We start from the raw sequence: 27503 nt of genomic DNA on the forward strand, positions 1-27503 counted from the left end.
AGTAAATACATTTTGTTAGAATTCCACTATGTTACCAACACCGATGCCTTGTAGGATCTTTGGCCTTTACTGTTTCAGAGTTCATATAGAATTATTTGTGTGAATTGTTGGCCTAATGGGTCTCTATCACTCCTGTTGTCACATCCTTAGCCAGTTTTTTGTACTCACCCATTATGTAATTTGTAAGAAAAGGGGTGCCCTCCTGAAACTACCTTTTTAATTCAATTTAATCCTCTTTTATAAGGGGACTGCACTTCAGTTGTTAATGCTGGCTGAAGAGGTCCCCTATATATAAAATCTTTTGAGATCCTTAAGGACAATAGGCGTTATACCAATACAATGAAGAAGTATTTATAAAATGTATAACCTACAGACAGGAGTCCAAACCACAAATGAAGGGAATATCACTAGCCGTGTTGGTGCTGATAGCTTTTCTCAAAACAAATTAAATTAAGCCGTCCATGTCGCTGAGACCTCTGGGTTTTGTAGTTCTACTTTCCTCCCGCCCCAACCGGAAGAAGGAAGTCGGCGGTGAGATAGAGGAGGGGTTGGAGCTAGTCTTGTCGTTTTGCGTTACATTCTTGACCCTGAAGTCCGGGGCTGATTGGATTGCGGCTGAAGGCGAAGGCACCGCGCAGTCCGAGAAGCCAGGTAGAGGGGTACTCTGGCTCGGTTTCCCCAGTCCCAGCGCTTCGTGCCGCAGCACCGGTACATCAGCATGGAGATCCAGGAGGCGGAGGCCGGGGACCGCAGGTGAGTGACCATCCACAGCCGGACCTGCGGTTCTGCGGGGTTCTAGAACAGTCTTCGGAATAAACGCGGGTTTGAGACAGGGGACTGTGAGGGTGCGGTCCGGGTGTTTGTTTTTTTGCCCCAGCCGTGTGTGTTGAGTGTGGGCTGGCGTTCACTGAGCTATTAATAGGCTCGGGGAAAGCGGGCTTGTGTGGGCTGCAGATGCCCTTTGAACACGCACCGGCACAGATGATCGTGCCATTAAAGCCGGGTGCGCAGCTGTCGGGAGGAGTAATTGCATTACCGGGGAGAAATCTGGGAAGAGAACCGAGGCGCTGGGGGAGATGGACTGCTGACAGCCGTTTCCCCTGGACGATGTGGACCAACGCAGGCTGGAACTGTCTTTTGCTCTGCCGACACTAGCGGGAAGCTGTAACATCATCGGCTGGCCGTGTGTCGCTGTGCTGTCCGTCAGCTCTGTGCGTTACTTGGCCAAGGCAGGAGGAGGTCACCAGTGTGTCCCAGTCGCCCTTACTGGGCAGTATCCTGTACTGCATTGACGCCCCAGGTGGTTGTGAAGGAAGAGTACTCGCCTAGCATCCCCACAAGCCGTATGGTTAGTCACCCTGTAAGACTGCAGTGCCACTAAATGCCTTAGAATGTGTCAAAGCTCCGGCATCTTCCTTACTGCTGATCGGTTTATTGACCGAACTGGTATTTCCTGACCCACAGTTGTGCTGTCACCCTGACAAAACCAGCACCTCCTTTATCGCTGTGACTGTGGACCTGTTAAGTGATTCAGGATGCAGACTGGAGCCAGGCTTTGCAGCCTACTGGTCTTTGCTATAGATGTTATGAAGTGGAATGAATTTGGCCCCTATTCTTCTTCCCAGTCTTCTAAGGAAACAGGATCTGCCAAATCTGGGGGCGGGGGGCTTGCTTGATCCAGATTGCAGCAGTGAGCCCCGGAGGTTTGTTACGTCTTATGTGGGGGGAAGTCTGTCTCGCGGGGTGAGCCGGGAGTGTGTGCCGGTACTGGGAGGGGTTTTCTCTGCTGGTACTCTCGCTGCGCGGGACTTCCTTGTTCCTCCTGTGCTGAAAAGTCCAGTGGTGGTGGGGGAGTTTCCTAGGGGCTGGCCCGGCGTATTTACCCCCTGTGCTGTGGTCAGGCCGAGGGAGGGAGGGGAAGTTGGTGAAGAGCTGTACCGTGTCACTGCGGGCGACGCTGACACTCCGACTCCCGCTGCACAGCAGTTGAATCCTTTCTTGCTCTTGCTTTCCGCCAGCATTTGCTTATCCACCCATGATGCCATCTTTTCTACTTACGGTATTGGCATACTTCTGAAACTGGCCTTGGAGTTTCATACTTTTTTTTATGGTTAACTGCATGTAATTAAGGCAATTTAGTTTTATGACAGTTATTGTAGTTTTCAGCGACTTCTCGGCTTAGTTGACTGGACTCCGCAGAGTTTGATCAAGAAAGTCTTCTGTGTTGTCACAGTATCAACAGTCAGGTACAGCACAACAGGTTACAGGGGAAAGTCCAGTCCTCATATACTGTATATCTGTAGTCTGTACAGGCTGTCGGGGTGTGTTTGTTTGAGCAGTGTGTGCATGCCCGCTCTCAGGGTGTGTGCCTGCTGCCAGGGTGTGTGTGTGGCCACCGTCAGTATGTCAGTGTGCCTGTAAAGGGCCTGTGTTGTGTGATATTTGCAAAGCGATTTGGGATCTCTGATTGGGATCTAATGAGAGTGATTTGGCGTCTCTCTCTGCCAACTGAGCAGGACGTGCTATTGGACCGCTCCTCTCTCAGCAGCTTCCTCAGGTCCTTTGACATTCTGCGTGCAGCTGCTGAATGTGTCACCACCCTGGCAGAGCCTGGCGGACTGAGGCCTCCCCTGACCTCATCTCGGGGACTTGTGATTGCTTGTGTCTTTTTCAAAAAGCGGATGCCCACTTAGCATCTCCCACTCCCGCCTCTTGCCTCTCACTGATCTCACTCTCACTGATCTCTAGCCAGTGTCGGAGTGAATCAGGAGAGAAGGCTGCAACCCTTGTTGCCTTCCCAGTTCCATGCAGAAGTGACCTCTGCAGCAGCAGCTGATATCGCCTGAACTTCCCTCTCGGCTAATCTGACACCCTTTCCTGCTCAGTGCTGTTAGTTCTAGACTACCGTGTCAGCAAGCAACCAAAAAACGGAAACCATTGTGCTTGTGCAAGAGCCCCCTCTCACAGCGAAGGAGTGTGATTGAGGGTGAAAGCCGAGTGCTTTCCGCTTCGCCTGCAGGTTTCAGACCCCTGCACGACGCCCAGGCCCCCCGGGAGCTCGCAGTGCGGCAGGCGCGGGGTCAACCTGAACCGCACTGCTCTCCTCCCGTCTTTCCAGCGTGCCGTCCTCTTCGTCTCTCCACAGTGGCGGCTCAGCCTCAGCCTCCCCTCGGCTCGGCTCTGGACAAAGAGAGTCTGTCTGCCCCCTTTTAGTTTTAGGTTTATTTGTGGTTGTTGACAAACTTCGAGGCCACAGCGTTCAGGAGCTCACGCTGCTTTCCATACCTGCAGATCCTGTCGGGTCCCTCTGCTTCTCTCTGCCAGCAGTGCCGCGTTCAGGTCCTTTAACCGGAGCTTGTGTCTGACGTGGCAGTGGCAGCAGACCTCGCTTTCTGTCAGCTGCTGCAGCGCCGCCCCCCCATCCCAGCGAGTTATAATTCCCACGATCAGCTGAGCGAGCTGAATCAAGGCACAGGGCCCAAGCCACCTGGCGAGCTGCTGCCTGTGACTGCAGCTCCGGGCCCGTGCTCGCGAGGGCTGGAGTCGCAACAACAGCTACGCAGAGGAGACGTTTGAGTCCTTGCAAAACAAATGAAATGGCATCCTATGAAATCCCTGCAGGCGCCCAGTTTATGTCTCGGAGGTCTGCTTTCAGTCCTTATCAGGTTTTGTGTCGGTGGAGTGTTGACGAGTAAATAAAAACAGAAGGAGTCAATGAGAAGTCCCCACGAAGGTGTAACTAGAGTGCGTGTGTGTAGCTTTATGCTGTGTGTGAGTGTGCACCTCCATGAAGACGGCCGTACTCCTCCGTCTGTGTATGCGCTATACTTAGCCAGATTGCTGACTCAGGGGAAGCTCCTGGAAATCCAGGAAGCGAGTCGGCAGGAATCGCTGCACACTGCTTTTATTTTCCTCTTTTTATCTTGGTTTTTCTGGTCCTTGTGGAAGAGGTGCTGTAAGCAGCTTTTGTTGACACTTATGACCTCTCATGTCTCCCTGTCTCTCCCCCTGCTCTCACTGCTCCTCTGTCCTTCGGTATCCGCTGTCCTCAGCCTGTGATCCTGAGCTGTCTTGTTATCGCTCTCCCTGGTCTCACTGCTCCTCTGTCCCTCTGTATCTGCTGTGCTCAGCCTCTGACCCTGAGCTATCTTGTCTCTCCCCCCTCACCTCACTGTGCCTCTGTCCCTCTGTATCTGCTCTGTTCAGCCTCAGACCTTGAGCTATCTTGTCTCTCCCCCTCCTCCACAGGCGAGAGCACTGGAAGCTGCTGTACAGCCTGAAGACAACAGTGGAGGGGCTGCTGTCCACGAACAACCCCAATGTGTGGTCTCGCTATGGCGGCCTGCAGCGGCTGCACAAGGACATGAACAACATCCTGAGTCACGGGCTGAAGCACGACCAGGTACAGTGGGGTCAGAGCAGGACTGCCTGGCTGGGCTGAGAGCGCAGTGCACACAAGTACTGCCCATGTGTCTGTGCTAGGGTGCTATTAATAGGAGCACTTGTCTACAGTAACTGCTGGCAGAAGAGTATTACTAACACTCCTCCCTGTGTACACTCATCATTTTTATTGCTGACTGCATTCCTGTGCAAACTATAAACAGCAAAATTAAAATTAGTTCAGCGGACTTGCCTCCTGGAAACAGCAGACATTCTGTTGAATTCTGGCCATGATTTTTTGTGCAGCGTGTGACACTGCCATGTGCGCGCGCACTGCAGCGGTGTTCAGCGTGTGACAGTGCCGTGTGCGCGCGCACTGCAGCGGTGTGCCGCGTGTGACAGTGCCGTGTGCGCGCGCACTGCAGCGGTGTGCAGCGTGTGACACTGCCGTGTGCGCGCGCGCACTGCAGCGGTGTGCAGCGTGTGACAGTGCCGTGTGCGCGCGCACTGCAGCGGTGTGCAGCGTGTGACACTGCCGTGTGCGCGCGCGCACTGCAGCGGTGTGCAGCGTGTGACACTGCCGTGTGCGCGCGCGCACTGCAGCGGTGTGCAGCGTGTGACACTGCCGTGTGCGCGCGCGCACTGCAGCGGTGTGCAGCGTGTGACACTGCCGTGTGCGCGCGCGCACTGCAGCGGTGTGCAGCGTGTGACACTGCCGTGTGCGCGCGCGCACTGCAGCGGTGTGCAGCGTGTGACACTGCCGTGTGCGCGCGCGCACTGCAGTGATGTGTCGTGTGTATCTGTGCGCCATGCAGCCGTGTGATGGTACCACGTGTGATGTTGTGTGTTTTGCAGGTGTACTGTAAGCAGAAGGATTACTGGCGCTTTGTGTGGTGTGTGCGCAGGATCAGCCCCCACCTGGCGGAGCATGTAGAGAAGGTACAGTACTGCGTATTCTTTTGTCAGAGTGCGTTTCCAGCCATGCTGTCATTGAGCAGAACACTCACTGTGCCGTCCACCGAGGGGTCACTCAGCCGTTCCCCACATCACGTCACTGTTTCCCCTCCTGCAGTTCAGTCGTCTGGAGCCGGTGCTGGGGCTCTCTTCCGGAGGGGAGGGGCACAAGGCAGAGCGCTGGCTGCTGCACAGCCTGCAGGTGCACTGCCTGTCTGCTCAGCTGCGCCCCCTGCTGTGCCACGCTCATCATACCCGAAAGTACTACAACGGTAAGACGCTGTGCCTGCCGCTGCATGGGAGTGTGGGTGGGGTGGGTACAGCCCCTGTTTGTTAGTACCAGAAGAAAGTCTAGATGACTGGAAGATGGCTGGAGCAGGGTTGCTCAATCCCACACTTACTGGATTCCATTGCAGCTGAGCACTTGGTTTAAATGAATCCTTAACTGAGTCAACAAGTTGCTGGGTTGCAACCTTTTGCCGGTTTGTTTTTCTACTCTGAAGTTGAAGATAAGATACGAAAGAAACACAGCAGTAAGAAGTCAACATCCTACATGTTTAGTAACTAAAAACAATCAGAGTTCAAATATCAAATGTATTATTTGGTCTACAAAGACGTCAGTTATTTGAGTGCCCAGGTGGAACAAAAACCACCATCAAGGACTGGGAGACTCTTTTTTATAGGGATAGCAGAGAAATGCATCAGATACCCTTTGCACAGGAGCTTGAGCCACTTACATACTTTAAAAGCTCCAGGATGAAAAACCGTGCTGAAATGGAGCAATAGTTTTTAATATAAGTGCAACTTGCTTTTGTTCAACAGATCTATCCAAAAGTTCACAGGCATTACATATTTTGTATCCTCCTTCTAGTGACAGGTTTTCTAAAAGCCCTTAGCTTGTAAAACCTACAATGGCTGCTATGCACTGAGAGTCTGATCTGCTCCCAGGGACATTCAGTTTGAGTTTTAAAGAAGACAGATCTTGTCTAACTATTTTGAGCAATTCCAGTACTAGTTATGAGCTGAGCGATGTCCACGTCACTGATGATTAAACTTGTTGTAAAAGATTGTTCCTTAAATAGTAATCTCAAGAAACTTGCAGCTTGCCTGTGGGTTGGGATCTGGTGCAGCACATAGTTCCTTGGTGATCTGTTAATATGATAGTGCAGTTCGTGAAGTCATCCCATTTGCTGTAGTAGCAACAGCAGGAAAGCAAATACAAATGTCTGGCAAACACTGTCTTAAAGTGAAAACTCCTGTTAGCACGTTGCAAGAATGGGCTCCGGTAATGTCAGGTCAGTGGAAATTGAAAGATGGGGCCAATTTAATCGAGTTAATGTTGATTCATTATGGCTGTCATTTAGACAATGTGCGGAAGTGGTGTGATAAGGTCTGCCGCTGAGATACAGGCAGTTTAGAGTAAATAGCTATTCAACAGAAGCCATGTGAGGTCTTTAAAGTGCCCTGAGAACTGTTCTACAAAACCCGTATTCAACGCTGGTCTTCACTGTTCAAAGAGGGTGTTGCTGCCCTGGACGTAGGTCAGAGAAGACTAACCAAGCAAGCAGAAGGCTGTATGGACTCCTCTCGGATAAAAACAAATCCTCTGTCACAGCCCTTCCCCTCAAGCAGGGTAGTCCCTAGGGCCAAGAGCTGTCAAGTCCTCAGGTCTGTACTGCAGATCTTTTCCGCACGGCAACAAAAGGAAAGCAATCAAAAATCCCAACCTCCACTAGCACCATGCATGTCCCTTAAATACCAAGCAAAAATCCTAATTAACCCCATGTGAGTGAAGTGCGTAGAAACACCCTTCACTGCTAATCTAGCCACTTATCACCCTGTGTGAGGCTATTTACAAAGATTTAAAGGGTGTGTAGTGGCCCCGAGTGGCAGGTCAGCTGTAATTACAGCTCTTTAGCCGGTAAGCTACACTAAGGCTCTGATTCTCACAGTAGTGTTTTGGTGTCAGTATGCAGTATATACCGTATACAGGTCTGTCTTCATGCTATGTTTAACTTTATTGGCATAAAGAACCGTAAATAAATGCTAAATGTGAGAGGCAGTGGGAGGTCCTCACCAGTACATGCATGCAAACGTCTGCGTGTCGCACATGGTAGTTTCAGTGTCACCTGTCTCTCCTCCCCTCCCTGTCCCAGAGGGTGCCTTCCTGCTCAGTGAGCCACACGTCTCGGCCATGTTTCAGTGCTTGGAGGCGGTGGAGCAGAACGACCCCCGACTGCTGGCCCTGATTGACACTGGCAGGGTAAGCAGTGCTGCCACCTCTCTTTCTGTCTCTCCTGGTGTCTCACTGTCTCGATCGCCGAAGAAAATTAGAAAGTTTCGCTTTTCTTCTTAAGTTGTTTGGTTTAGTTTTGCAGGATGAAAAAATGCATTCTTTTTCTGAGCTTCCTCAAGGTCCATGATTCCCATTTCATATTTCTAGTCTGTTTTTACTACCTGCGTGTACCGTTATGTGCTTGACTGCATTTAAAGAGACATTTTCCCAGTCTTGAATTTCCACTGACTTCCTCTAACTTTCCTGGTTTCTCTCTTACTGTCTCTGTCACCCTGACGCCACCAGTCATGTTGTTACTGTCTCCCTCTCTGCAGTTATCTCACCTGCAGCAGACACCACTGTGTCTGTTGAAGACTCAGGGTCTGTGTGCACTGCCAGGCTTAAGGGACAGAGAGATGTCCTGCCCCCCACACATCAAAGTACCCCAACGCCATAATGCCACAAACTCCACCCTAATGGAGAAGGAGAAAGGTATCATGTGTACTCAACTTCAGGCGTTGTGTGAGTGGGAGAGGGGGGTTGTGGGTCTGTCGGGCGCCGTGCGGGCCGGAGGAGGGGGGTTGTGGGTCTGTCGGGCGCCGTGCGGGCCGGAGGAGGAGTGAGACTGTCGGGCGCCGTGCGGGCCGGAGGAGGAGTGAGACTGTCGGGCGCCGTGCGGGCCGGAGGAGGAGTGAGACTGTCAGGCGCCGTGCGGGCCGGAGGAGGGGGGTTGTGGGTCTGTCGGGCGCCGTGCGGGCCGGAGGAGGAGTGAGACTGTCGGGCGCCGTGCGGGCCGGAGGAGGAGTGAGACTGTCGGGCGCCGTGCGGGCCGGAGGAGGAGTGAGTCTGTCTGGCGCCGTGCGGGCCGGAGGAGGAGTGAGACTGTCAGGCGCCGTGCGGGCCGGAGGAGGGGGGTTGTGGGTCTGTCAGGCGCCGTGCGGGCCGGAGGAGGGGGGTTGTGGGTCTGTCTGGCGCCGTGCGGGCCGGAGCAGGGGGGTTGTGGGTCTGTCTGGTGCCGTGCGGGCCGGAGGAGGGAGGTTGTGGGTCTGTCAGGCGCCGTGCGGGCCGGAGGAGGGGGGTTGTGGGTCTGTCCGTGCAGGCCGGAGGAGGAGGTTGTGGGTCTGTCGGGCGCCGTGCGGGCCGGAGGAGGGGGGTTGTGGGTCTGTCAGGCGCCGTGCGGGCCGGAGGAGGGGGGTTGTGGGTCTGTCCGTGCAGGCCGGAGGAGGAGGTTGTGGGTCTGTCGGGCGCCGTGTGGGCCGGAGGAGGGGGGTTGTGGGTCTGTCAGGCGCCGTGCGGGCCGGAGGAGGAGTGAGACTGTTGAGTGCTGTGCGGGCCGGAGGAGGAGGTGGTTGGGTGCTTGTAGTGCCTGCATGCTAAAGGGGGAGGCAAATGTATGCTAACATGTTAACTGTCTCGCTTGACCACCCCCACTCTCTCCAGGTGTCTCCTTCTGTCACAGTGTGTCTGGTGCCCCCTGGATGTGTGGGGTTGGGCAGCAGGATAGTGCCTCAACTCCCTTGGGGCCCCCCATGGTCCCCCACATCTCCCTGACGGAGCCCAGCTCCCCTGCCTGGATTGGCGAGGGGGGTGAAGGGGTCGAGGCGGGGGAAGCTGACTTTGATGACGGACCAGAGTACCTGGCCATCGGTAACCTGGGCCAGTGCCGGCGCCGAGGCTCCGCCAACAACTCCACCACTAGCGACCAGGTGGAGGGCTCTGTTGCCAGGCGTTGCCCCCTAGCCACGTCCCCCCGACGCTCCTCGTTCTCAGAAGGCCAGGGGCCCGACCGGTGTGGAGGGGCCAAGCAGGGGCACGTCCGCTCCCTGTCCGACACCGGGGTCATGCAGAAACGCAGCAACGGTGAGGAGGGTTTTGGGGGTCACTCTGTGGACTGGTGTGGGGGTGGGCGTGTCTGGGTGGGTGTGTGTGTAAGATATCTGTGTAGCTAGGGGTGTGTCTGCCTGCTGAGCTCTGTCTGTGGCTGCATGTATCTCTCACAGTTTAATTTTTAACTGAAGATTGTCTGTTTATCTCGGCTTTCTTTTTCTCTCTAACCTCTGTGTTCCACTCTCCCTCCCCCCTGCTCTCTCCTCTAACCCCTCTCTCTTTGTACTCTGTGAAGCAGGGGGACACAGGAGCATCACCATTATAATAGAGGACCCTGTGGCAGGTTGGCGGTGCTCGCGCTGCGCTTTCCATCTCCCTTTGTCCATCTCCCCTCTCTCGCTGCATGCCTCACCTTCACCGCACTCTCCCGGCTTCTCACAGTGGTGTTTTCACACAGCCCTGGTGCATTAAAAGGAACTGCCTTGGTTTACTCACATACGGTACTGAGAGCAGTTTCTCCAAATGAAAAGCACTGAATAACTGCAAGAACTTATGAGCATTAGAAGAATCATCATGGCATTAATATCAGGTTATTCAGGAGACAGCCTTATCCAAAGAGCTGCTCTCAGACTAGCAGGGCACTGTGGGAATCACATTTTCTGCTGCAGAGCCTCCATCTATACTGTGCTTGCTTTGAAGTCTCATCCTAGGGGGTAGGACTCGCTGAAGGAGCACGGGCAGTCTTGAGCGTCCTTACCAATGGGCCACAAGGCCTCCTTTGCTGCCCCTTTGGTAGACGGCAAGCAGAGAGGAGGGCAGGCACGTGCACATCTGTGTCTTGTAAGGGGTGCAGGGCCTGACACAGACGCTTCCGAAGAGGGTGACATTGAGAGCCCTTTCCTGGAAGTGCTGTGAGACAACGGGACCGTCCGGCTCGGCTGGAGGTGGCGTGAGTTTTGATACAGCAGGGCTGTGGGGTCATGATTTTACCCCTTTTGTCGTGGCCTGGGGGCAGGGGGCAGAGGAAGTGGAAAGAGGAGGGAAGTTTGGAGGAGGAGTGAAAAAGTGCCTCTCAGCCCAGGCCATGGTTCAGAGCCAAGCTAATTCATCGTATTGACGGAAGTGTTTTGTTTCTTCATTACTGAACCTCTTTTGTTTTTTTCCCCTTTGAGGAATAATCTCGTTTGCCGGGTGCAACGATTAATTGTGTTTTAAGACCACCTCATTCTGGTGTTTCTGTGTTGTACAGTGGTGATAGCATGCGTACCCACAAAACACCCATGAGTGGCTATCAAGGCCGTACAGCTGCACCTTCACGTCCATGCAGAGATCTTTCCCGCTGAGTTACTACCCCGTATAGCATCTTCCCTGTGTGTGCACTGACCTGTGTGTGTATGTGTGCCAGAGTCGAGGGCCGAGGTGTGTGGAGCGAAAGAGTACAGCGCCTTCTCCCCCCAGAGCAGCGAGGACAGCAGCCCCAGCTCTCTGTATATGGAGTCGGGTAGGTGCGGCACTTGGACCAAATCAAACTTCTGGGCAGTTTTGCACGCGCATGCATGTCAGTCTGTATGTATGTGGGGCTTGACGCGTCTCCTGCGTCTTGTAGATGGGTCTCAGAACAGCAGCGTTTCTGACGGCATGTTCCGCCGGCCCTCCGAGGGACAGAGCCTCATCAGCTACCTCTCCGAGCAAGACTTCGGCAGCTGTGCCGACCTGGAGAAGGTGAGGCGTGGCTGCAGCTGGAGGTGACTCAGGCAGGAGGGGTGGGCTGGGGGCTGAACCTGAGGAACCGGGAGAATCTGGAGAGGGGAAGGGAGGCTGTGGGAGCAGAGGGTCTGGGGAGAACTGGGAGAGGGGGGTGGGGAGGCTGTGGGAGCAGAGGAACTGGGAGAGAGAATGTGATGGTAATAGCGCCCCCCCCTGTCTGCCTGCAGGAGAATGCACACTTCAGTATTTCAGAGTCCCTTATCGCGGCCATTGAGCTGATGAAGTGTAACCTGCGACTGCGTGCTGAGGCAGAGGAGGAGGAAGAGAGTGACTCCGAGATCCAGCAGCTGAAACAGAAGATTCGTCTGCGCAGGCAGCAGATCAGGAAGAGCCGGCAGCAGCCAGCAGTGCAGTCACAGCACAGTGCGTTACTGCCTGTTACGCCTTCTCAGCACCATCCTACGTCTTCACTCGCCTCTCTGTCCCACTCCTTGCCCCTGTCCCTGAATAACTGTGTATTCTACGTTGTAGGAGAAAAGGAAGATCTCTCATATTTGTCTCTTTACCCCCATCCCAGCATTTCCAACTTCTGACAGTGGTGACTCCCGGCATAGCTCCCAGGATTCCCTGCACCTCTCTGACTCTGGCTCTGCTGAGGAGGTGGAGGAGTGCGAACTGAGAGGTATGGAGAGGGGAAAGAAATTGGGATTGATTGAGCATCACGGAGAGGAGTAATGAGGAAGAGGCAGCGAGGCTAAGAGGAGTGGTGTTTATTACTTCCAGAGATCTTTGCGTGTAGTGTTACTGTGGTGCTGCCCAAAAACCTTACCCGAGCGTGATTCCTGGTTTTTCACTCCCCTGCTCATTTCTTTAAGGAAGAGAGCAGACCTGAGTTTGTCCCTTGTGTAAAGATTTAAAGTTTATGGAATTTCTTCGAACACTTTATGGGGATATTTTGTTAAAACGTTCATTAATGCAAAATGGTGAGAGACATCACCTTATCAAAGAAAAATGGAAAGTGTGCCTGTCTGCAGTCTGGACACCAACTCAATCATCTGACTTGCACTTGTCTTAAGTCATTTAAGATCTGTTAAGTCTGTTACTCTTGTCTTTAGGCTGTGTGTATATGTGCTCAGCAGTGGACTGGTATCAAGTTCATGGTTTAGTCCTGCCTTGTGCCCTACACTTCTAGGATAGGTTCCAGGCTCGTTTACCACCATACATATGTGTGGTTGAAACAAAATCATAGAAATGTAGATAATTCCTTTCCTCTGTTTTTCCAAGCAGATCAGCCAGCAGATGGATCAGTGGGGAGTCTGAAAGCTGTTTTAGAGTCTCTGTGTCACTCTAACAGGCCTCCCTGTAATAGAATAAAAGTCTTGTGGTCCAGAATAGCTCCAGGGCAGGGCTGTGTCTCTGGGAGGATGTGCAGTTTTGCCAGGGTTTACAGAATGGGGATGAGTTGAGTGGGTTTGGGGGTGCTGTTTCCGAGTGAGAGTGTGTATGGGGAGGTTATGGGGGGCACTGCCATGGAAATGGTGCCCAGTGAAGTCTTGTTGTCCCTCAGATGGCAGCGAGGGGGGGTCCCTACTGGCGGTGTCGAGGAGTGGACTTTCACTGTCCCTCGCCTCCCTGTTCTCAGGTACCTGCTACTGCCCCTGCCCCTGCACTGCAGAGTGACTGAATGTGTGAGAGGCTGAGAGACTGTAGACTGTATGACTGTATAAACAGCAACCTCACAGAAGAAAATGACAAACAGAGACTGCACATGGTTTGGACTGTGGGGTCACAGTCACAGGAAACACTGGTGGGGTGTAGACCAGCTACTGTGACATATGAGACCACGACGGGGTGTAGACCAGCTACTGTGACTCAGGAGACCTGGAGGGGTGTAGACCAGCTGCTGTGACACAGGAGACCTGGAGGGGTGTAGACCAGCTGCTGTGACTCAGGAGACCTGGAGGGGTGTAGACCAGCTACTGTGACTCAGGAGACCTGGAGGGGTGTAGACTGCCTACTGTGACACAGGAGACCTGGAGGGGTGTAGACCAGCTGCTGTGACACAGGAGACCTGGAGGGGTGTAGACCAGCTGCTGTGACTCAGGAGACCTGGAGGGGTGTAGACTGCCTACTGTGACACAGGAGACCTGGAGGGGTGTAGACCAGCTACTGTGACTCAGGAGACCTGGAGGGGTGTAGACTGCCTTCTGTGACTCAGGAGACCTGGAGGGGTGTAGACTGCCTACTGTGACTCAGGAGACCTGGAGGGGTGTAGACTGCCTACTGTGACACAGGAGACCTGGAGGGGTATAGACCAGCTGCTGTGACACAGGAGACCTGGAGGGGTGTAGACCAGCTACTGTGACTCAGGAGACCTGGAGCGGTGTAGACTGCCTACTGTGACACAGGAGACCTGGAGGGGTGTAGACTGCCTACTGTGACACAGGAGACCTGGAGGGGTGTAGACTGCCTACTGTGACTCAGGATACCTGGAGGGGTGTAGACCAGCTGCTGTGACTCAGGAGACCTGGAGGGGTGTAGACTGCCTACTGTGACTCAGGAGACCTGGAGGGGTGTAGACCAGCTGCTGTGACACAGGAGACCTGGAGGGGTGTAGACCAGCTACTGTGACTCAGGAGACCTGGAGCGGTGTAGACTGCCTACTGTGACACAGGAGACCTGGAGGGGTGTAGACTGCCTACTGTGACACAGGAGACCTGGAGCGGTGTAGACTGCCTACTGTGACTCAGGAGACCTGGAGGGGTGTAGACTGCCTACTGTGACACAGGAGACCTGGAGGGGTGTAGACCAGCTGCTGTGACACAGGAGACCTGGAGGGCTGTAGACTGCCTACTGTGACTCAGGAGACCTGGAGCGGTGTAGACTGCCTACTGTGACACAGGAGACCTGGAGGGGTGTAGACTGCCTACTGTGACACAGGAGACCTGGAGCGGTGTAGACTGCCTACTGTGACTCAGGAGACCTGGAGGGGTGTAGACCAGCTACTGTGACTCAGGAGACCTGGAGGGGTGTAGACTGCCTACTGTGACACAGGAGACCTGGAGGGGTGTAGACCAGCTGCTGTGACTCAGGAGACCTGGAGGGGTGTAGACCAGCTGCTGTGACTCAGGAGACCTGGCGGGGTGTAGACCAGCTGCTGTGACTCAGGAGACCAGGTGGCAGGCATTAGACCTACAGTGACGGTGTACTGTGAGTGTGTCTGTGTGTAAGTTAGTGTGAGAGGCCTTTGCTGTGGGGCTGCAGTAGACTATAGTTGCTTTGGGGTGTGCTGCTGTTTTGGATAGAGCTAGCTAGCTTACTAACAATTATTCTTTAACTCCCTTTCTGGCTGTGTCTTGGATCGTCCTTCCTCTCCAGCTGACCCTAACACTGTGGTTGGGAGTGCACTGGTTAGCTTCCTGAGTCCCGACCATTCTAGGTGGTGAAGGGATTTGATGCCTGATGGTTCAGGGGTGCCTCCAATAGGAATAGGTTTTTTTCTGTGCAGCTGTGCACTTCATGTAGCAGTGAGGACAGTGGAGAAGGGGATAAAAAGTTGCAGGGTTCGATCACAGACACAGATGCTCACCCACCACTTACTTTATCTATCCTGCTCTGTCTCTCGCTTGTTGGAGAATGGAGCCACTCAAGGTAGCAGTGGAGTCCTTGTGGAGCCTAGCTTCCTGCCCTTGCTGCTCTTGGTATTGCTCGTGGCCACCTGACTGTCCGTCTGCCTGATTTTCTGTTGCCTTACCAGCCAAACTGTACACTCATCGTTTCTCCCTTCTTGCATGGTGCCCCTTTGACATCTTTCCCCCTCGTAACATAATTAAATAGTTCATCCTAACATATTTAAGCCAGGTATTATAATAAATGCATCTCAAATGCATCTTGTAACCCCAGTTTGTGGCTGCTGTATGCTATTAATTGACAGCACAGGGGTACTTTATGAGACTGTGGATTATTTTGCAGGTTGATGTTTTAGAAGAGATTAGACTTGGAGGATCTAAGCAGGGTGTCACATTGTATTGCTACTTCCCCCATTGTTGTTTATAGGTGTCCTGGGTCCATCCTGTATCACAAACTGGCACCAACGCGTTTTAGATGTGGCTGTCTCCGTCTGGCTTGTGCGCGCTCCTATGCGTATCCCAGTGTCCCACCTGCTGAATTGTTTTCACCTTCTTCCTCTCGCTCTCCGCAGCCGCTGACATCAAGCGCAATGTGGCCGGTAGCACCAACAGCCGATCGTTCCTCAGCTCAGACTCTCCGTAAGTCCTCTCTCGCCCTGCTCCTCTGCTCTCCTCCTCTCCCCTGCCCCCCTTTCTCTCGGCTCCTCGTCTCCCTGACCGGCACGAGCGCTCCTGTCTCTCCGTTGGCCCTGCTCCGAGTCTTGTGCACGCTGTGTCTTCCAGTCCCTGTGTTCCTCTCTCTGCAGCTCCCACTCGTTCCTGCAGTCCAACTCCGCGGAGTCCGTCGCGATGGGGCTTCTGCGGCAGTTCGAGGGGATGCAGCTGCCTGCCGCCTCCGAGCTGGAGTGGCTGGTCCCCGAGCACGATGCCCCTCAGAAGGTAGGGGGCGCTGTGGCTACGAACCCGCCACTCTGCAGCACAGCATGGGGTAGAAACCCACACAAGTACAGTATAAGACTACAGTACAGCAGTGCCGTATAGAAGAGCACAGGTCCCTGGTTCTGTTCACTACAGGAGTTCAAGGTACAATAAGCAAACAAAAACTGTAGTGAAAAATCATCGACTATTATGTTGCCATGCTGGCTCCTTAAAACATATCTTTAAACTTTAGCTAGTTTCGGTTTGTCTGGCTTTCTTTCCAAAATCATTTGGTTGATTTTAAAACAAAGTCTTGTCCTTGCCAGTTGCTCATTTCGCACCCTGCTCGTGTTCACCACAATATGGTACAGTGAATTGGATCATGGTACGTGCGGGATCTACAAAAGAGAATACACTGCAGGACATTACTGTAGAACAGACTGCATTACGGTCAAGTGTATTGCATTACAAATCAAAAGCCGTGGATAAATGGCGAAGTACGAGCTAAACTCAGAGATAGAGCATCCACCTTCAACTCTGGAGACAAGGACACGTACAGAAAATCCAGATCCCATCTCAGAAAAGCCATTAAAAAAATCCAAATATAACTACAAGGTAAAACTGGAATCACACTATCACGATGACCGGGACACTCGGAATATGTGGAACAGAATCCGCACCATCTCGGATTACAAAGTGAAACCCATAAAGCGGAATTACATGGAATGACATTACACTGTGCTTCCCCAGCTCCTGCCCATCCCTGACTCACTGCCCATCTCTCCTGATGACGGCGAACACGCTGACATCTACAAGCTCCGCATCCGAGTCCGGGGAAACCTGGAGTGGGCTCCCCCTCGCCCCCAGATCATCTTCAACATCCACCCTGCGCCCAAGTAAGTTTGTACCATCTGTGTCTGGAGGCAAGGGCAGGCGACAGCTGGAGGCTACAGCAGGGGGGGTCACAGCTGGAGGGGGGTCCTGGGGGAGGGTCACAGCTGGAGGGGGGTCCTGGGGGAGGGTCACAGCTGGAGGGGGGTCCTGGAGGGGGGTCCTGGGGGGGGTCACACCTGGAGGGGGGTCCTGGGGAAGGGTCACAGCTGGAGGGGGGTCCTGGGGGGGGGTCACAGCTGGAGGGGGGTCCTGGGGGAGGGGTGCAGGTCGGCGGGGAGGGTCACAGCTGGAGCTGAAGGGGGTCAGTAGGTGGGGCCGTGAGGGAGTGGCAGAGACAGCTGTCCTCCAAATGGTTCAGGCAGCACAGGCCTGAAGGAAAACCTGATTTGACTATAGGATGGAGAGATGTTGCCAGTGTTATCAGTGCAGAGAGTCTTCAACAAGGAGCAGAGAAGATACTGCAGGATGAATGCATTGCCAGTCTAACAGCTCTCTCTTTGTCCCTCCACCCGCTCTCAGGAGAAAGGTAGTGGTTGCCAAACAGAACTACAGGTGTGCAGGCTGTGGGACCCGTGTTGATCCAGGTGAGCAGACTGTCTAAGATCAGGCAGGCAGAGAGAGACTAAACAACATCAGAGATATTGACAGGAAATATATGGCCATTCAGTCCATCCTGCTGGTTTGATTGTCTCCTACTTAGCCCTACAGACAGCCTACTGTCCAAAGGGTCAGTGCCTGGGAAATAATTCTAAGTATAAGTGACTTGCTTCCTTTTGCCTATCTTTTTGTGATATGGCTTTGAAAGCAGGAATTGTACCAGATGTTGCCCCATTGAACTAACCAGCCATTAAAGAGCAATGTCCCTTCTGTAGCACAGATCCCAAATCTGATGCTGTGTGCTAAATGATACTGTGTCCTTCTAATGCACTAATTTTAAACTAGCCCAGCCTAGTTTTCAGTGCACTGCTAGAGTGTATGTGTGAGACAGTGCATGGGGTTTGAGTGTCTATCTTCCATGTCTTTAATCCTCCTGTTTGTCACACTCTTGCCTGTCTCCTTCTCAGACTACATCAAGCGACTGCGGTACTGCGAGTACCTGGGCAGGTATTTCTGCCAGTGTTGCCATGAGAACTCCCAGGCTGTGGTTCCGGGTCGTGTACTGCGCCGCTGGGACTTCAGCAAACAACCTGTCAGCAATTTTGCCCGTGACCTGCTGGGCAAGATTGCTGGAGATCCCCTCTTCAACTTGCAGGACATCAACAGCGCCCTCTACAGGAAGGTCAAGGCACTGGAGCAAGTCCGGGTAGGCAGGAAGGCATATCTTTTGAGACATGCACAAAAAAATAATGATAATAATTGCTTACACATATATAGCTTTTTCCTGGACACTCCACTCAAAGCACTTCACAGGTAATGGGGACTCCCCTCCACCACCACGTTTTACGTCTCATCTGAAGGACAGTGCCTTTTTACAGTATAATGTCCCCATCGCTATACTGGGGCATTAGGACCTACATAGACTGCAGGGTGTGCGCCCCCTGCTGGGCCAACTAACATCTCTTTCAGCAGCAGCCTTCATTTTTCCCAGGAGGTCTCCCATCCAGGCACGCCTGCTTAGTTTCAGTGGGTGGCCAACTGTGAGTTGCAGCGTGATGTGGTTGCTAGCAAAAGTCCACACTCTTACACTCAAACATGCTGATCCATGCATGATTAAACACTGATGTGCAACAATACACTCAAGGTACATATTGAACACAATATTAGTAGTGTTGTCTGCTTCATGTTTGTGAAAATTAATGAAGTAGTAAACCACTCTGAGTCAAACGGACTCACTGGTAGTGCAGACTGGTTTACACATTCACACCATTTATTAAATGTGAATTCCATTTTCACTATTATCGAATTTCCATGTACAAGAAATCTAATAGTAATGCCCTGATAACTCTTCTATCTCCCTCAGCTCCTGAGGCTCCAGCTGTTCCACATGAAGAACATGTTTAAGACCTGCCGTCTGGCCAAAGAGTAAGTGTTCAGGGGTCTAACACTGGGGAGTGTATGGTATACTGGGGTAAAACCCTTCCTTACTGTGTGTCCTCCCTCTCCTATCCCAAGGGTGCTGAATCAGTTCGACTTGGTCCCAGGGCACCTGACAGAGGACCTGCACCTCTTCTCTCTAAATGATCTCAGCGCGGTGCGCAGCGGAGACCTGCCCCCCCGGCTACGAGAGCTGCTGCGCCTGGGTTCCACACATGTCTCGGGCTGCATGGTGAGTAGCACTCTGGCATGTCTGCGCTCTGAGGTACACAGTCGTTTATAAATTCTCCTTCGCACATGTGCCCAACCGTGCGCGCACAACAGAACGACACATCCACAAAGTGCTACAAAACTGTGATGGTCCCTGTGAGTGCGATAGCCATGTAATGCCAAACTGAGCATGTGCAGGTGTGATGTCTGTTGTTCACCAGCCTCATTCTCTCCCTCGGTCTCCTTCCATCCCTTGATTTCCCCTCTGTCCTCCTCCCTCTCCAGCTGTGCCAGGCGAAGGGCTTTGTCTGCGAGTTCTGTGGGAACGACAAGGACATCATCTTCCCCTTCGAGCTGAACAAGTGCCGGCGCTGCGAAGGTGAGGTGATGGAGACGCGGCTCTCCTTGCTTAACTGTGTCCAGACAGCTGGCGGGCACAGCTCTGCCCCTCCTGGTGAACCTGGGAATTATATCCACCCAGGCAGCCTGCCAAGGGCCTACCAGGGGGCAGGAGAGAAGGGAGGAAGGCAAGACAGGTGCAAGATGAGAGTAGAGAGAACTGACTTCCCTCTGACTTGGGGGTGGAAAGGGGGCGCTGTGCTCAGTGTTGAGGGGAGGCAGAGGATAGGCCGGAAAGGATAAGCTGGTAGCACTGCTGGTGCCGGGACTGTATTTGCAGGACGGTAGTTTGTTAAAATATTCAGTTGTGGAGGGGGTGGCCAATATCGACAATTGGAAAAGGAATACCTTCACACCCAGAGCCATCCGATTAGGTGGCATCTTGGCACGAAAAGACGGATAGATAGTTTGTCCACTGCTGTGGAAGTTTGTCTTTGGCTTTTCACATAAAGTAAAAAACACACAAGCCAAAAGAGTCACATGAAATCACAACAGTATGTGATGGATAAATAAATAGGTAGAGGAGGGAATACATTTACATCCATTCATTGATTTGTCTTATTGCAGAGGGGACAAAAAAACTTCTTATAAATGTTTTGATTTGAATTTGGCACCCTATACCCTCTTCCTGGTGGGAGTAGGGATTGAGAATGGAAATCGCCTGCCTTGGTCAAGGCGGAGGGAGGTATGTAATGCTGCAGTCTTTCAGATGAGAATTAGTCGCGGGGCCACGATGCGGCAGTGCGTTTCGGAGGTTCCGCCGACGCCGCTGCCACGGTCTCTCTCTGTCCCAGATTGCAAGGCCTGCTATCACCGCGCCTGCTTCCGGGGGGAGCGCCCGTGCCCCAAGTGCCAGCGCCTGGCGGAGCGGCGAGAGAGGCTGGCACGCCGCAACATGGAGGAGCTGCAGGACGAGGGGGAGGACGAGGGAGGGGGGAAGTAGGCCACCCCTCCGGAGAGAGGTTAGCGGGCTGGTGGGGGGGGGAGAGAGGGGCAGACCGCACAAAGCTCAACTGCAGAGACAGTTGGGTGTGCCCCCCACCCCTCCCCTTGACCCCTTCTGCTAGATTGCACACACTGGAATGCAGAGCTGCACTAGAGACTTGAAACTGCGCCCCCTGGCTGCAGCACTGGGGTCCTGCAGTTTTTTTTTTAGCCCCATCCAAACTCTGCTCTTTTTCCGGACTACAGAGGAAAAAGGATTCAGGGAGGGGGCAGCTCATTCCTCCTGGGATTTTTTTGGGGGGAGGGTGTCCCAACCCCCTGTTGCACACTGTCGCTTGTATTCGCTTCTGGACCGTACTGGGAATGTATTTATGTTGTCAGGTTGTGCTGCTAGCGTCCACGTGTGGGCTATGACTGGGCACTGTGCTCCGAGCTCCGCCGAGTGAGGGCAGGGTGGGGCGTCGGGGGTGACAGAGGCACAATTACTCAGAGTCCGGAGCCGCGGAGCCCTTCCGGAAGAAGAGGCCTCAGTCGGCGGTCGCTCCGGACGAGGATAGAGACCGCGTCTGTCTCCCTGTCTCATCTCCGTTCAACTCCGCCGCCAAAGTCGCACTGTAGCAGAGTCTCATGAAAAGTCGTTTTATTTTTTAATTCATTTTATTGCTGGTATTTTTTTTTTAAGTGAAGCGATTTTGGAATTTGGCTTTGTCTGTCACTAAGTCGTGCTGCAGGGCTGCTGAGGTTCCTCTGAGGAGGCGCCAGTGAAGCTGCCGGGAGCGTCCCCCCTGGGCACCTCTGTGCGCTGGCCTGGGGTGTCCCCCAGGTTATGAGGGTGATACCAAAGCTTCTCGACAAAGTCGAGTCCAGTTCCACGGCGAACAAAATTCCATCTCCCCTGCAGACAGTGACCTGATTTTGGGTGTGAGAATTGTCCATGCGTCACTGCCTCTGAAACACCGTCTTTAGTATTTATTAGGTCTTTTACACTGTCAGCGAGCTGTGCTCTCCCTCTGCGCCCTCCTGCCTTGGTGCTACTTTGTGGGGCGATTGTGTCTGGAGACAGCCCTCGGCCTGTAAGGAGTGCGAACAGGAAAGGGGAGGGGGAGGGAAGGGCCGTTTGAGCTGAAGTGTGGAGGACGACCTGCCTGCACTATCAGAAAACCGTCCTGTATGACAATTGAAATTATTAAAAGATGTGGTAACTGAAAAAAATCTTTCTGTGTTTGAATTGTTTTTTAAAGTACCTCCTAGCGTGCGTTTGCAAGAGACTGGTGGATTGTGCTGGAGAAGTGGGAGTGTTTGTGCTTTCGGTGCTCAGAGGATATAGTGTGGAGCTGAGGTCAGGCTTGTAACATGAAAAAACATGGTCTGGGTTCATCTGGATGAGTATCAGTCCCCCTGAGGTTGTGGGTATGATGATGTATAATTGATAAGGAGCTCAACCTCCCCTCAGGAAGGATTTTCAACGTCTTCAGGTGCTGTGCTGTGTGAAAGATTGGTGATAAGTGATAAAATGCTCAGACTCGCTTGGAAGTGAGGGCCAGCACATCAGTCAGGATGTCTGTGACTTCTGCACCTTCTGTATTGAACTCCTTTACTAACTGAACCTCACGCCCAGTTGACTGCAGAAAATTTGTTTCCAGAAGAAGCGTGCAGCTCCAACTGGGAGTGAAGAAGGATGTGGGAGACGGGCTCCCCTCCCCTATCCGAATTGCAAGTTTGATTTTCCTGCTTGAAAGAGAGTGGAAGGGGGGAAGCTGGTTGTTTTGGAAAGCTGCACTAGTGATGCCAGGGCACTGAGAAGGTGCTAATGAGGCACCTGGTGAATAAGCACATGGGAAAACCCCGGCTGAGGTCCGTTATACTACACAACACAGAGCTGCATTTGTTCTTGCGTTTATTTAGGTACACATGGAAAGATCTGGAAATCCCTCTCTCCTTCAGGTGTTTTGGATCACAAACTGAATCCTCTTCAGCATGGAACAGCATGAGCAGAGACTGGGAAATAGCGTGGAGATCAGGGGGTAACCTAGCGTTACCCTGAAGACTGCAGGAGGGTTCTAGAAATAGCCTACAGGGAATTAGGGCAGCTTGCTGGGGAGAGGGTAATTGGCTATATTTGGGATTGCACAGGGGTCAGGGGTCACAGGTTGTACCAGACGCACCACATGCAGATGATGACCAGGGCATACAGGGTGATGAGCAGCAGGTAGATGCGGAACAGCAGGTAGTCCAGCACGTATCCCACGTGTCCCCACTGATCCCGCAGGGCGCTCTCCTTCTGCAGGGATGTCAGGTGGGCGCGCATGGTCCCCAAGTCCTGTGAGATCTGCTGCAGTTCCGGTATCACGGGCATTGCTGGGAGGGCACGGTCACCTTGCAGCCCCTCCCTGTGGTCTGACAGCACTGAGGAGGAACAGGGCAGAGAACAGAATGATGCACCAACCTTCTCAAGCATGTGGAATAACTGGGAATGCAGGGAGTTCTGCAAATGTAAGTAAATTAGGTGTGCATTACGAACAAATAATGTTAGAAACGCATGCAAACTCAAGTCACATGGGTGTGCATCTCTTAATCCTTTGCTGTGTGATTCAGTATGTCTGCATTTGATGTGGCTCCCTGAACACTACAGCGTGCACAACCGTGTTTGCATGAGGGAGACATGGTGCACAGGACTCCGTGGGCTCTCACCGATCCTGTGATTTGCAGTTTGGCTGTTCCTGGCCAGCATTGCGGGGGTGGAGGGCTTTGTGATCCAGGGGTCTGGAGCTCTGAGGGTTTCTGTAGGTTGTTCAGGGGGGTCAGCGGGGGGGTCAATTGGCTGGCGGTAGCAGATGAGGCGGGCGATGTAGTGTAGTACGATCAGGCGGATCCAACGTGGCACAGAGCGGTATTTCATGGCACTGTGGTGGAGCACATTGGTGATGATGACTGTCTCCAGCAGGCTGATCACCATCAGGGCCAGGCACACTGAGAAATAAATACCTGAGACATGCAAACACAAACAGGTAAGTGCACATTTGCGAAACACAGACTGGTAAACACATTAGAGATACATTGCCAGGCCAATGCATGCACCTGAGACACACAAACAGATAAATACACCTGAGATATTCTGACAAAGACAATACTCACACCTGAGACACACAAACAGGTAAACACGCACTAGAGACTTGACTGTTCACGAAGATCTGTAGAGAGCACAGAAAGAATTTGCTCTTTCGGCAGTTTCTTACCGATGAGTGGTGTGCCGTTGGCCGTGCTAGGCAGCAGGTCATTCATGATCAGCAGGAAGACAGTGTAGCCCAGGATCAGAGTCATCTTGAAGGACGCACGGTCCACGCTGTGGGGGGGCAGGTAGAAACTCAGGATGTCGATCACCATGAGGAAGGAGCTGGGGATCAGCAGGTTCACGACGTACAGCACAGGCCGCCGCTTGATCACCACCTGCAGGGAGGAAACCGAAGTGCCGGGCATCCATTTTCACACAGGGTAGAGAGAGCATAATTCACAAACACTTCCACAGAGTGGAGACAGAGAGGAAGGCAGAATGTTTCCAAAAGAGGAAAGGAGAGTAGAGTTATACAGAACTGCTGAATAACCAGTTCTCCACAGGGAGAGTTCCCTTGGCCAGCTGGTACTGTGTTACATACCAAACGCTTACCACACCTCGAAGTGGACACTGGCTCTCTCCATATCCTCAGTCACTGAGGCTGGACAGTAGGGGAGAACAGCTCCTTCCATGCTCTGAGGGACATTGCATGGACATCATATCTCTTTAGAGTCACACTATAAGTGTGTGGGGAAGGAGAACTCTGTCCCTCTATCTGAAATGTTCCTTAACATTAGAGAGTGGTTACTGTGTACTGTATGTGACAGAGTATTGCTTTTGGAATTTTATTAGCTTCCTCACAGTAGCTGAGCTGTGAAATACTGCACTAGAACACAAGACAAGTGTCTGGGCAAGTCCCAGTTCCTCTGCTCGCCTCCTCTCTTTTTTCAGACTCTCATCCCTATCGCTCTCTCTTCCTCTCTTACCCAGAAGGTGATGATGTCCCACTCATCGATGCCGAACTTCAGGATGTCAGCTGAGCCCTCAATCACCACCAGCTCCCATTCCCCGCTGGTCTCTAGGTACTGCTTGGAGTTCCCGGAGATCTGATCGAAGGGCAGGGCAGGGCTCACTCGCACATCCCGGACAGAGGGGACAGAAAGTGGGAAACAGCAAAATGAGAACCACATTTGAAACAGATCTGGCTCATTTTCTCTTCCTTCTTCCTAGTTTGCTTTGTCTTTTGCTAACATCACTGCAGGATCAGCCCTGCAGTGACTGCCCCCTCAAGCTAATTCTGAGCTACCGTGTCTGGGTATGATAGCATACCGCTCATGGTACTTTCGGTGCCTTATTTCCCTGCCTGAAAGACAGAGATTACACAGGAGTGACGTTATAGTGCGTAGTCCCCCCCTCCGGAAGTTTAGTAGTATCCTAATTTTCACCATTATTTTATTTAGTCTGAACCAGATGAACAAGATCCTGAAACAAATCCAATACAAAACCAAAGACAATGTTTACTTGTGTTCTAGAATTATGTTCTAACATTAACTGCAAAGCAACAACAAACAGTTTAGAGAGAGATCTTTATCTAACATTATCTTAACCTATCAGAATTGACAGAAACTATAGACTGTGCACTATCATGTGAGCAAAAACTCCAAGACTAAGTTTTACCAGTCCTCTTTTGACATTTCACAGAATGCTCTTAAACATTCTAGCTATGTATACAAAAGTGTCTAGGCAATAGAATTACAGGTTACTGGTGTGTCCTGTAAAGAGAGATGGTAGAGGGAGAGACAGTTACTGGTGTGTGTCCTGTAGAGAGAGAGTTACTGGTCTGTGTCTGGTAGTGAGACAGTTCCTGGTGTGTGTCCCATAGAGAGAGATAGTTACTGGTGTGTGTCCTGTAGAGAGAGAGAGTTACTGGTCTGTGTGTGGTAGAGGGATAGTTACTGGTGTGTGTCTGGTAGAGAGAGACGGTGGAGGGAGAGAGACAGTTACTGGTGTGCATGTAAGATCCGAAGGTCAGGGAGCAGTTCTGCACATCGAAGGGGAAGTTGAAGATCTCCAGGTTACAAGAGCTCACAACCCGCAGCATTCTGTCGTAGCGGATGTGTCCCGTGTGATTGACATAGACGTAGGGACAGCGCTGGGACTTGTCTTCATCTATACTGGGAGAGGAAAGGAGAAAAGACGAGGAAGGGTGATTAAAAGAAAGAGGAGAAAGAAAAAGATGGAGAGGGAGAGATGGACTGTCAGAGACAGGTAAAGGGGTGAGGGAGAGAGGTCAGTATATACTGTACAAATACCCATTTGTGTGGTGCCTCAGTTTTCCAGCTGTACTGAGAAACTAGGCAGAGAGGCAGGAAGACAGACGGACAGAGAGGAAGAGTGAGACAGTGAAAGTGCAGAGTCAAAGAATGAGAGAGGTGCAGTGTGGCAGATCTGCAGAGCTGAAGTGACCATGAAAGGGTGGACAGCTCACAGGTGGCCAGAGGGAGTTAGACTGGACACTCACAACTCATAGACAATGATGTCAGGGGTCCACAGGTCCTCCACTGGCAGCGAGATCCTGGTGACACCCCCACACTCATGAGGATCCCACTGCAGGAACTCATGGAACCAGTACTGCAACACACACATGCTGGAATAACACCACAGGCCTCACAACAGCACCAATCCAAACCATAATCACAAGCCACCAAAGTGTAATTTATAAAAATGAATTGCATTTATATAGGAGTGTCTCATCCTTAAGGACTCTGGAGCACTTAACATACAGGAGGGGATCCACTTCACTCCAACACTGAAGGTACAGCTCCACCTGTTTGATGGACATCATCTGTTCTGCACTAGCAGCTCCACTACACAGCAGATCAGGAAGAGGAGCAAGAAACTTCTTCATCAGGTGAATTAAGTGGAAATTTCAGGCAGGTCATGTGCCAGCCCATGATGGAATTTAGCCCGTACACCAATAAATGTCGCTCAACTATACAGCAAGCTGTTTAGTGTGTGGCAGCACAGTTCTCTCTTACCAGCCGCAGCCACAGGAAAGTGGTGAGGATCTGAGTCTTTTCATTCTGAAATGAGATGAGACTGTTGTTGTTGAACAGCTATAATGGCTACATTGTACCAGTACACACTGATCTCCAGCAACACAGCTGAGACACTCCATCACACACACTGATCTCCAGCAACACAGCTGAGACACTCCATCACACACACTAATCTCCAGCAACACAGCTGAGACACTCCATCACACACACTGATCTCCAGCAACACAGCTGAGACACTCCATCACACACACTGATCTCCAGTAACACGGCTGAGACACTCCATCACACACACTGATCTCCAGCAACACAGCTGAAACACTCCATCACCCATATTCATTTTACAGCAACACAGCTGAAACAGCGTCACACACTGATCTACAGCTGAGACACTCCATCACACACACTGATCTACGGTATAGCAACACAGCTGAGACACTCTGTCACACATACTGATCTACAGCAACACAGCTGAGACACTCTGTCACACATACTGATCTACAGCAACACAGCCGGGACATTCCATTAAAACACAGTGATCTACAGCTACACTGCTGAGACATTGTGAGAACATGGTGGTTATCTCAATGATAATATCTCAGTGATCTCATGGTGGATATTTCAGTACATGATGCTGATGTAACCTGATTTCCCTGCCTATAAATTGTTTAAATTTACTGTTTTTCAGAGGCATTTCTTCCACTCAGAAAAAAACATTGTGAAGCTAAAGTACACGGGAATACAAATCTTCCTGGCGCTTTTTTGTGTGCTGTTGGAACACAAGAGCAGCGGCACTGACAGGAACATCTGCTCAGGCTACTCACCACCCCAAGTACAGCATACAGAGTGAAGGAGATGTTGGCCAGGGTGGGATTACTGAGATTGAAGGCTGGGCGGAAGGCCTTCCTGTCGAAGACTTGCTGCATGGACTCGTAGGTCGGTCCGCTGTGGCCTTCCAAGCAGGACAGCCTGCTGAGAGTGTGGGGGGCTTGGGGACAGGGAAGGGGGGAGAGTAAAAGAGACGAGGAGGCAGAGACTCTTCAGCAGGAAGTAAATATTCCTCCAAATATATAAACTGCAGCCCCACAAAGTCAACCGTGTGAAAATGAGCATCTTCATCTTCCAGAAAAACGCGAGGCTTAAAGATTCACATTTAACAGCACAAGCCTGTTAGTCCTTGAAGATGCACTGGGCAACACTTACCTAGGCTGGTTAATTAGCTC

General features: G+C 52.1%; 2 protein-coding genes across 6 annotated transcripts; one reads left to right on the top strand and one right to left on the bottom strand.

The window, feature by feature from the left end:
• Positions 1-514: 514 nt before the first annotated feature.
• rubcn (rubicon autophagy regulator) lies at positions 515-21384 on the top strand. Of its 5 annotated transcripts, none has more exons than XM_069197444.1 (22): positions 515-753; positions 4249-4402; positions 5236-5319; positions 5453-5606; positions 7491-7597; positions 7945-8101; positions 9050-9469; positions 9732-9779; positions 10842-10937; positions 11043-11158; positions 11371-11566; positions 11721-11825; positions 12711-12785; positions 15345-15411; positions 15579-15711; positions 16441-16586; positions 17104-17168; positions 17649-17887; positions 18545-18606; positions 18697-18850; positions 19114-19207; positions 20022-21384. In XM_069197444.1, exons 1-22 carry the CDS (start codon positions 719-721, stop codon positions 20168-20170), a joined length of 2856 nt encoding a protein of 951 aa, XP_069053545.1. In that variant the 5' UTR covers positions 515-718; the 3' UTR covers positions 20171-21384. The 5 variants fall into 5 exon arrangements, with proteins under 5 accessions (XP_069053545.1, XP_069053546.1, XP_069053548.1 ...); XM_069197445.1 differs by having other exon boundaries at positions 9735-9779; XM_069197447.1 differs by lacking the exon at positions 12711-12785.
• A 685-nt stretch (positions 21385-22069) lies between these two features.
• LOC102689545 (5-hydroxytryptamine receptor 3A-like) lies at positions 22070-27273 on the bottom strand. Its single transcript, XM_069197465.1, has 8 exons — positions 27105-27273; positions 26263-26307; positions 25746-25855; positions 25232-25398; positions 24211-24374; positions 23409-23619; positions 22864-23157; positions 22070-22548 (listed from the first exon to the last, which is right to left on the bottom strand). The coding sequence occupies exons 1-8, from the start codon at positions 27204-27206 to the stop codon at positions 22316-22318; spliced, it is 1326 nt and encodes a 441-aa protein (XP_069053566.1). The 5' UTR covers positions 27207-27273; the 3' UTR covers positions 22070-22315.
• Between the last annotated feature and the right edge of the window lie 230 nt (positions 27274-27503).

The sequence above is a fragment of the Lepisosteus oculatus genome, chromosome 13, assembly GCF_040954835.1.
Source record: "Lepisosteus oculatus isolate fLepOcu1 chromosome 13, fLepOcu1.hap2, whole genome shotgun sequence".
Lineage (NCBI taxonomy): Eukaryota > Metazoa > Chordata > Actinopteri > Semionotiformes > Lepisosteidae > Lepisosteus > Lepisosteus oculatus.

What these genes read in the sequence shown, in the direction of transcription:
- LOC102689545 (XM_069197465.1), bottom strand. Translation starts at nt 27,206, where the DNA reads ATGCAGCAAGTCTTCGACAGGAAGGCCTTCCGCCCAGCCTTCAATCTC. An exon ending in GACATCATTGTCTATGAGTT is followed by an intron (nt 25,399 to 25,745) that starts GTGAGTGTCCAG and finishes TTCCTCTCCCAG; the next exon opens with TATAGATGAAGACAAGTCCC. An exon ending in CAACGGCACACCACTCATCG is followed by an intron (nt 23,158 to 23,408) that starts GTAAGAAACTGC and finishes TGCATGTCTCAG; the next exon opens with GTATTTATTTCTCAGTGTGC.
- rubcn (XM_069197444.1), top strand. Translation starts at nt 719, where the DNA reads ATGGAGATCCAGGAGGCGGAGGCCGGGGACCGCAG. An exon ending in CTCTCTGTATATGGAGTCGG is followed by an intron (nt 10,938 to 11,042) that starts GTAGGTGCGGCA and finishes TGCGTCTTGTAG; the next exon opens with ATGGGTCTCAGAACAGCAGC. An exon ending in AGCACGATGCCCCTCAGAAG is followed by an intron (nt 15,712 to 16,440) that starts GTAGGGGGCGCT and finishes GTGCTTCCCCAG; the next exon opens with CTCCTGCCCATCCCTGACTC.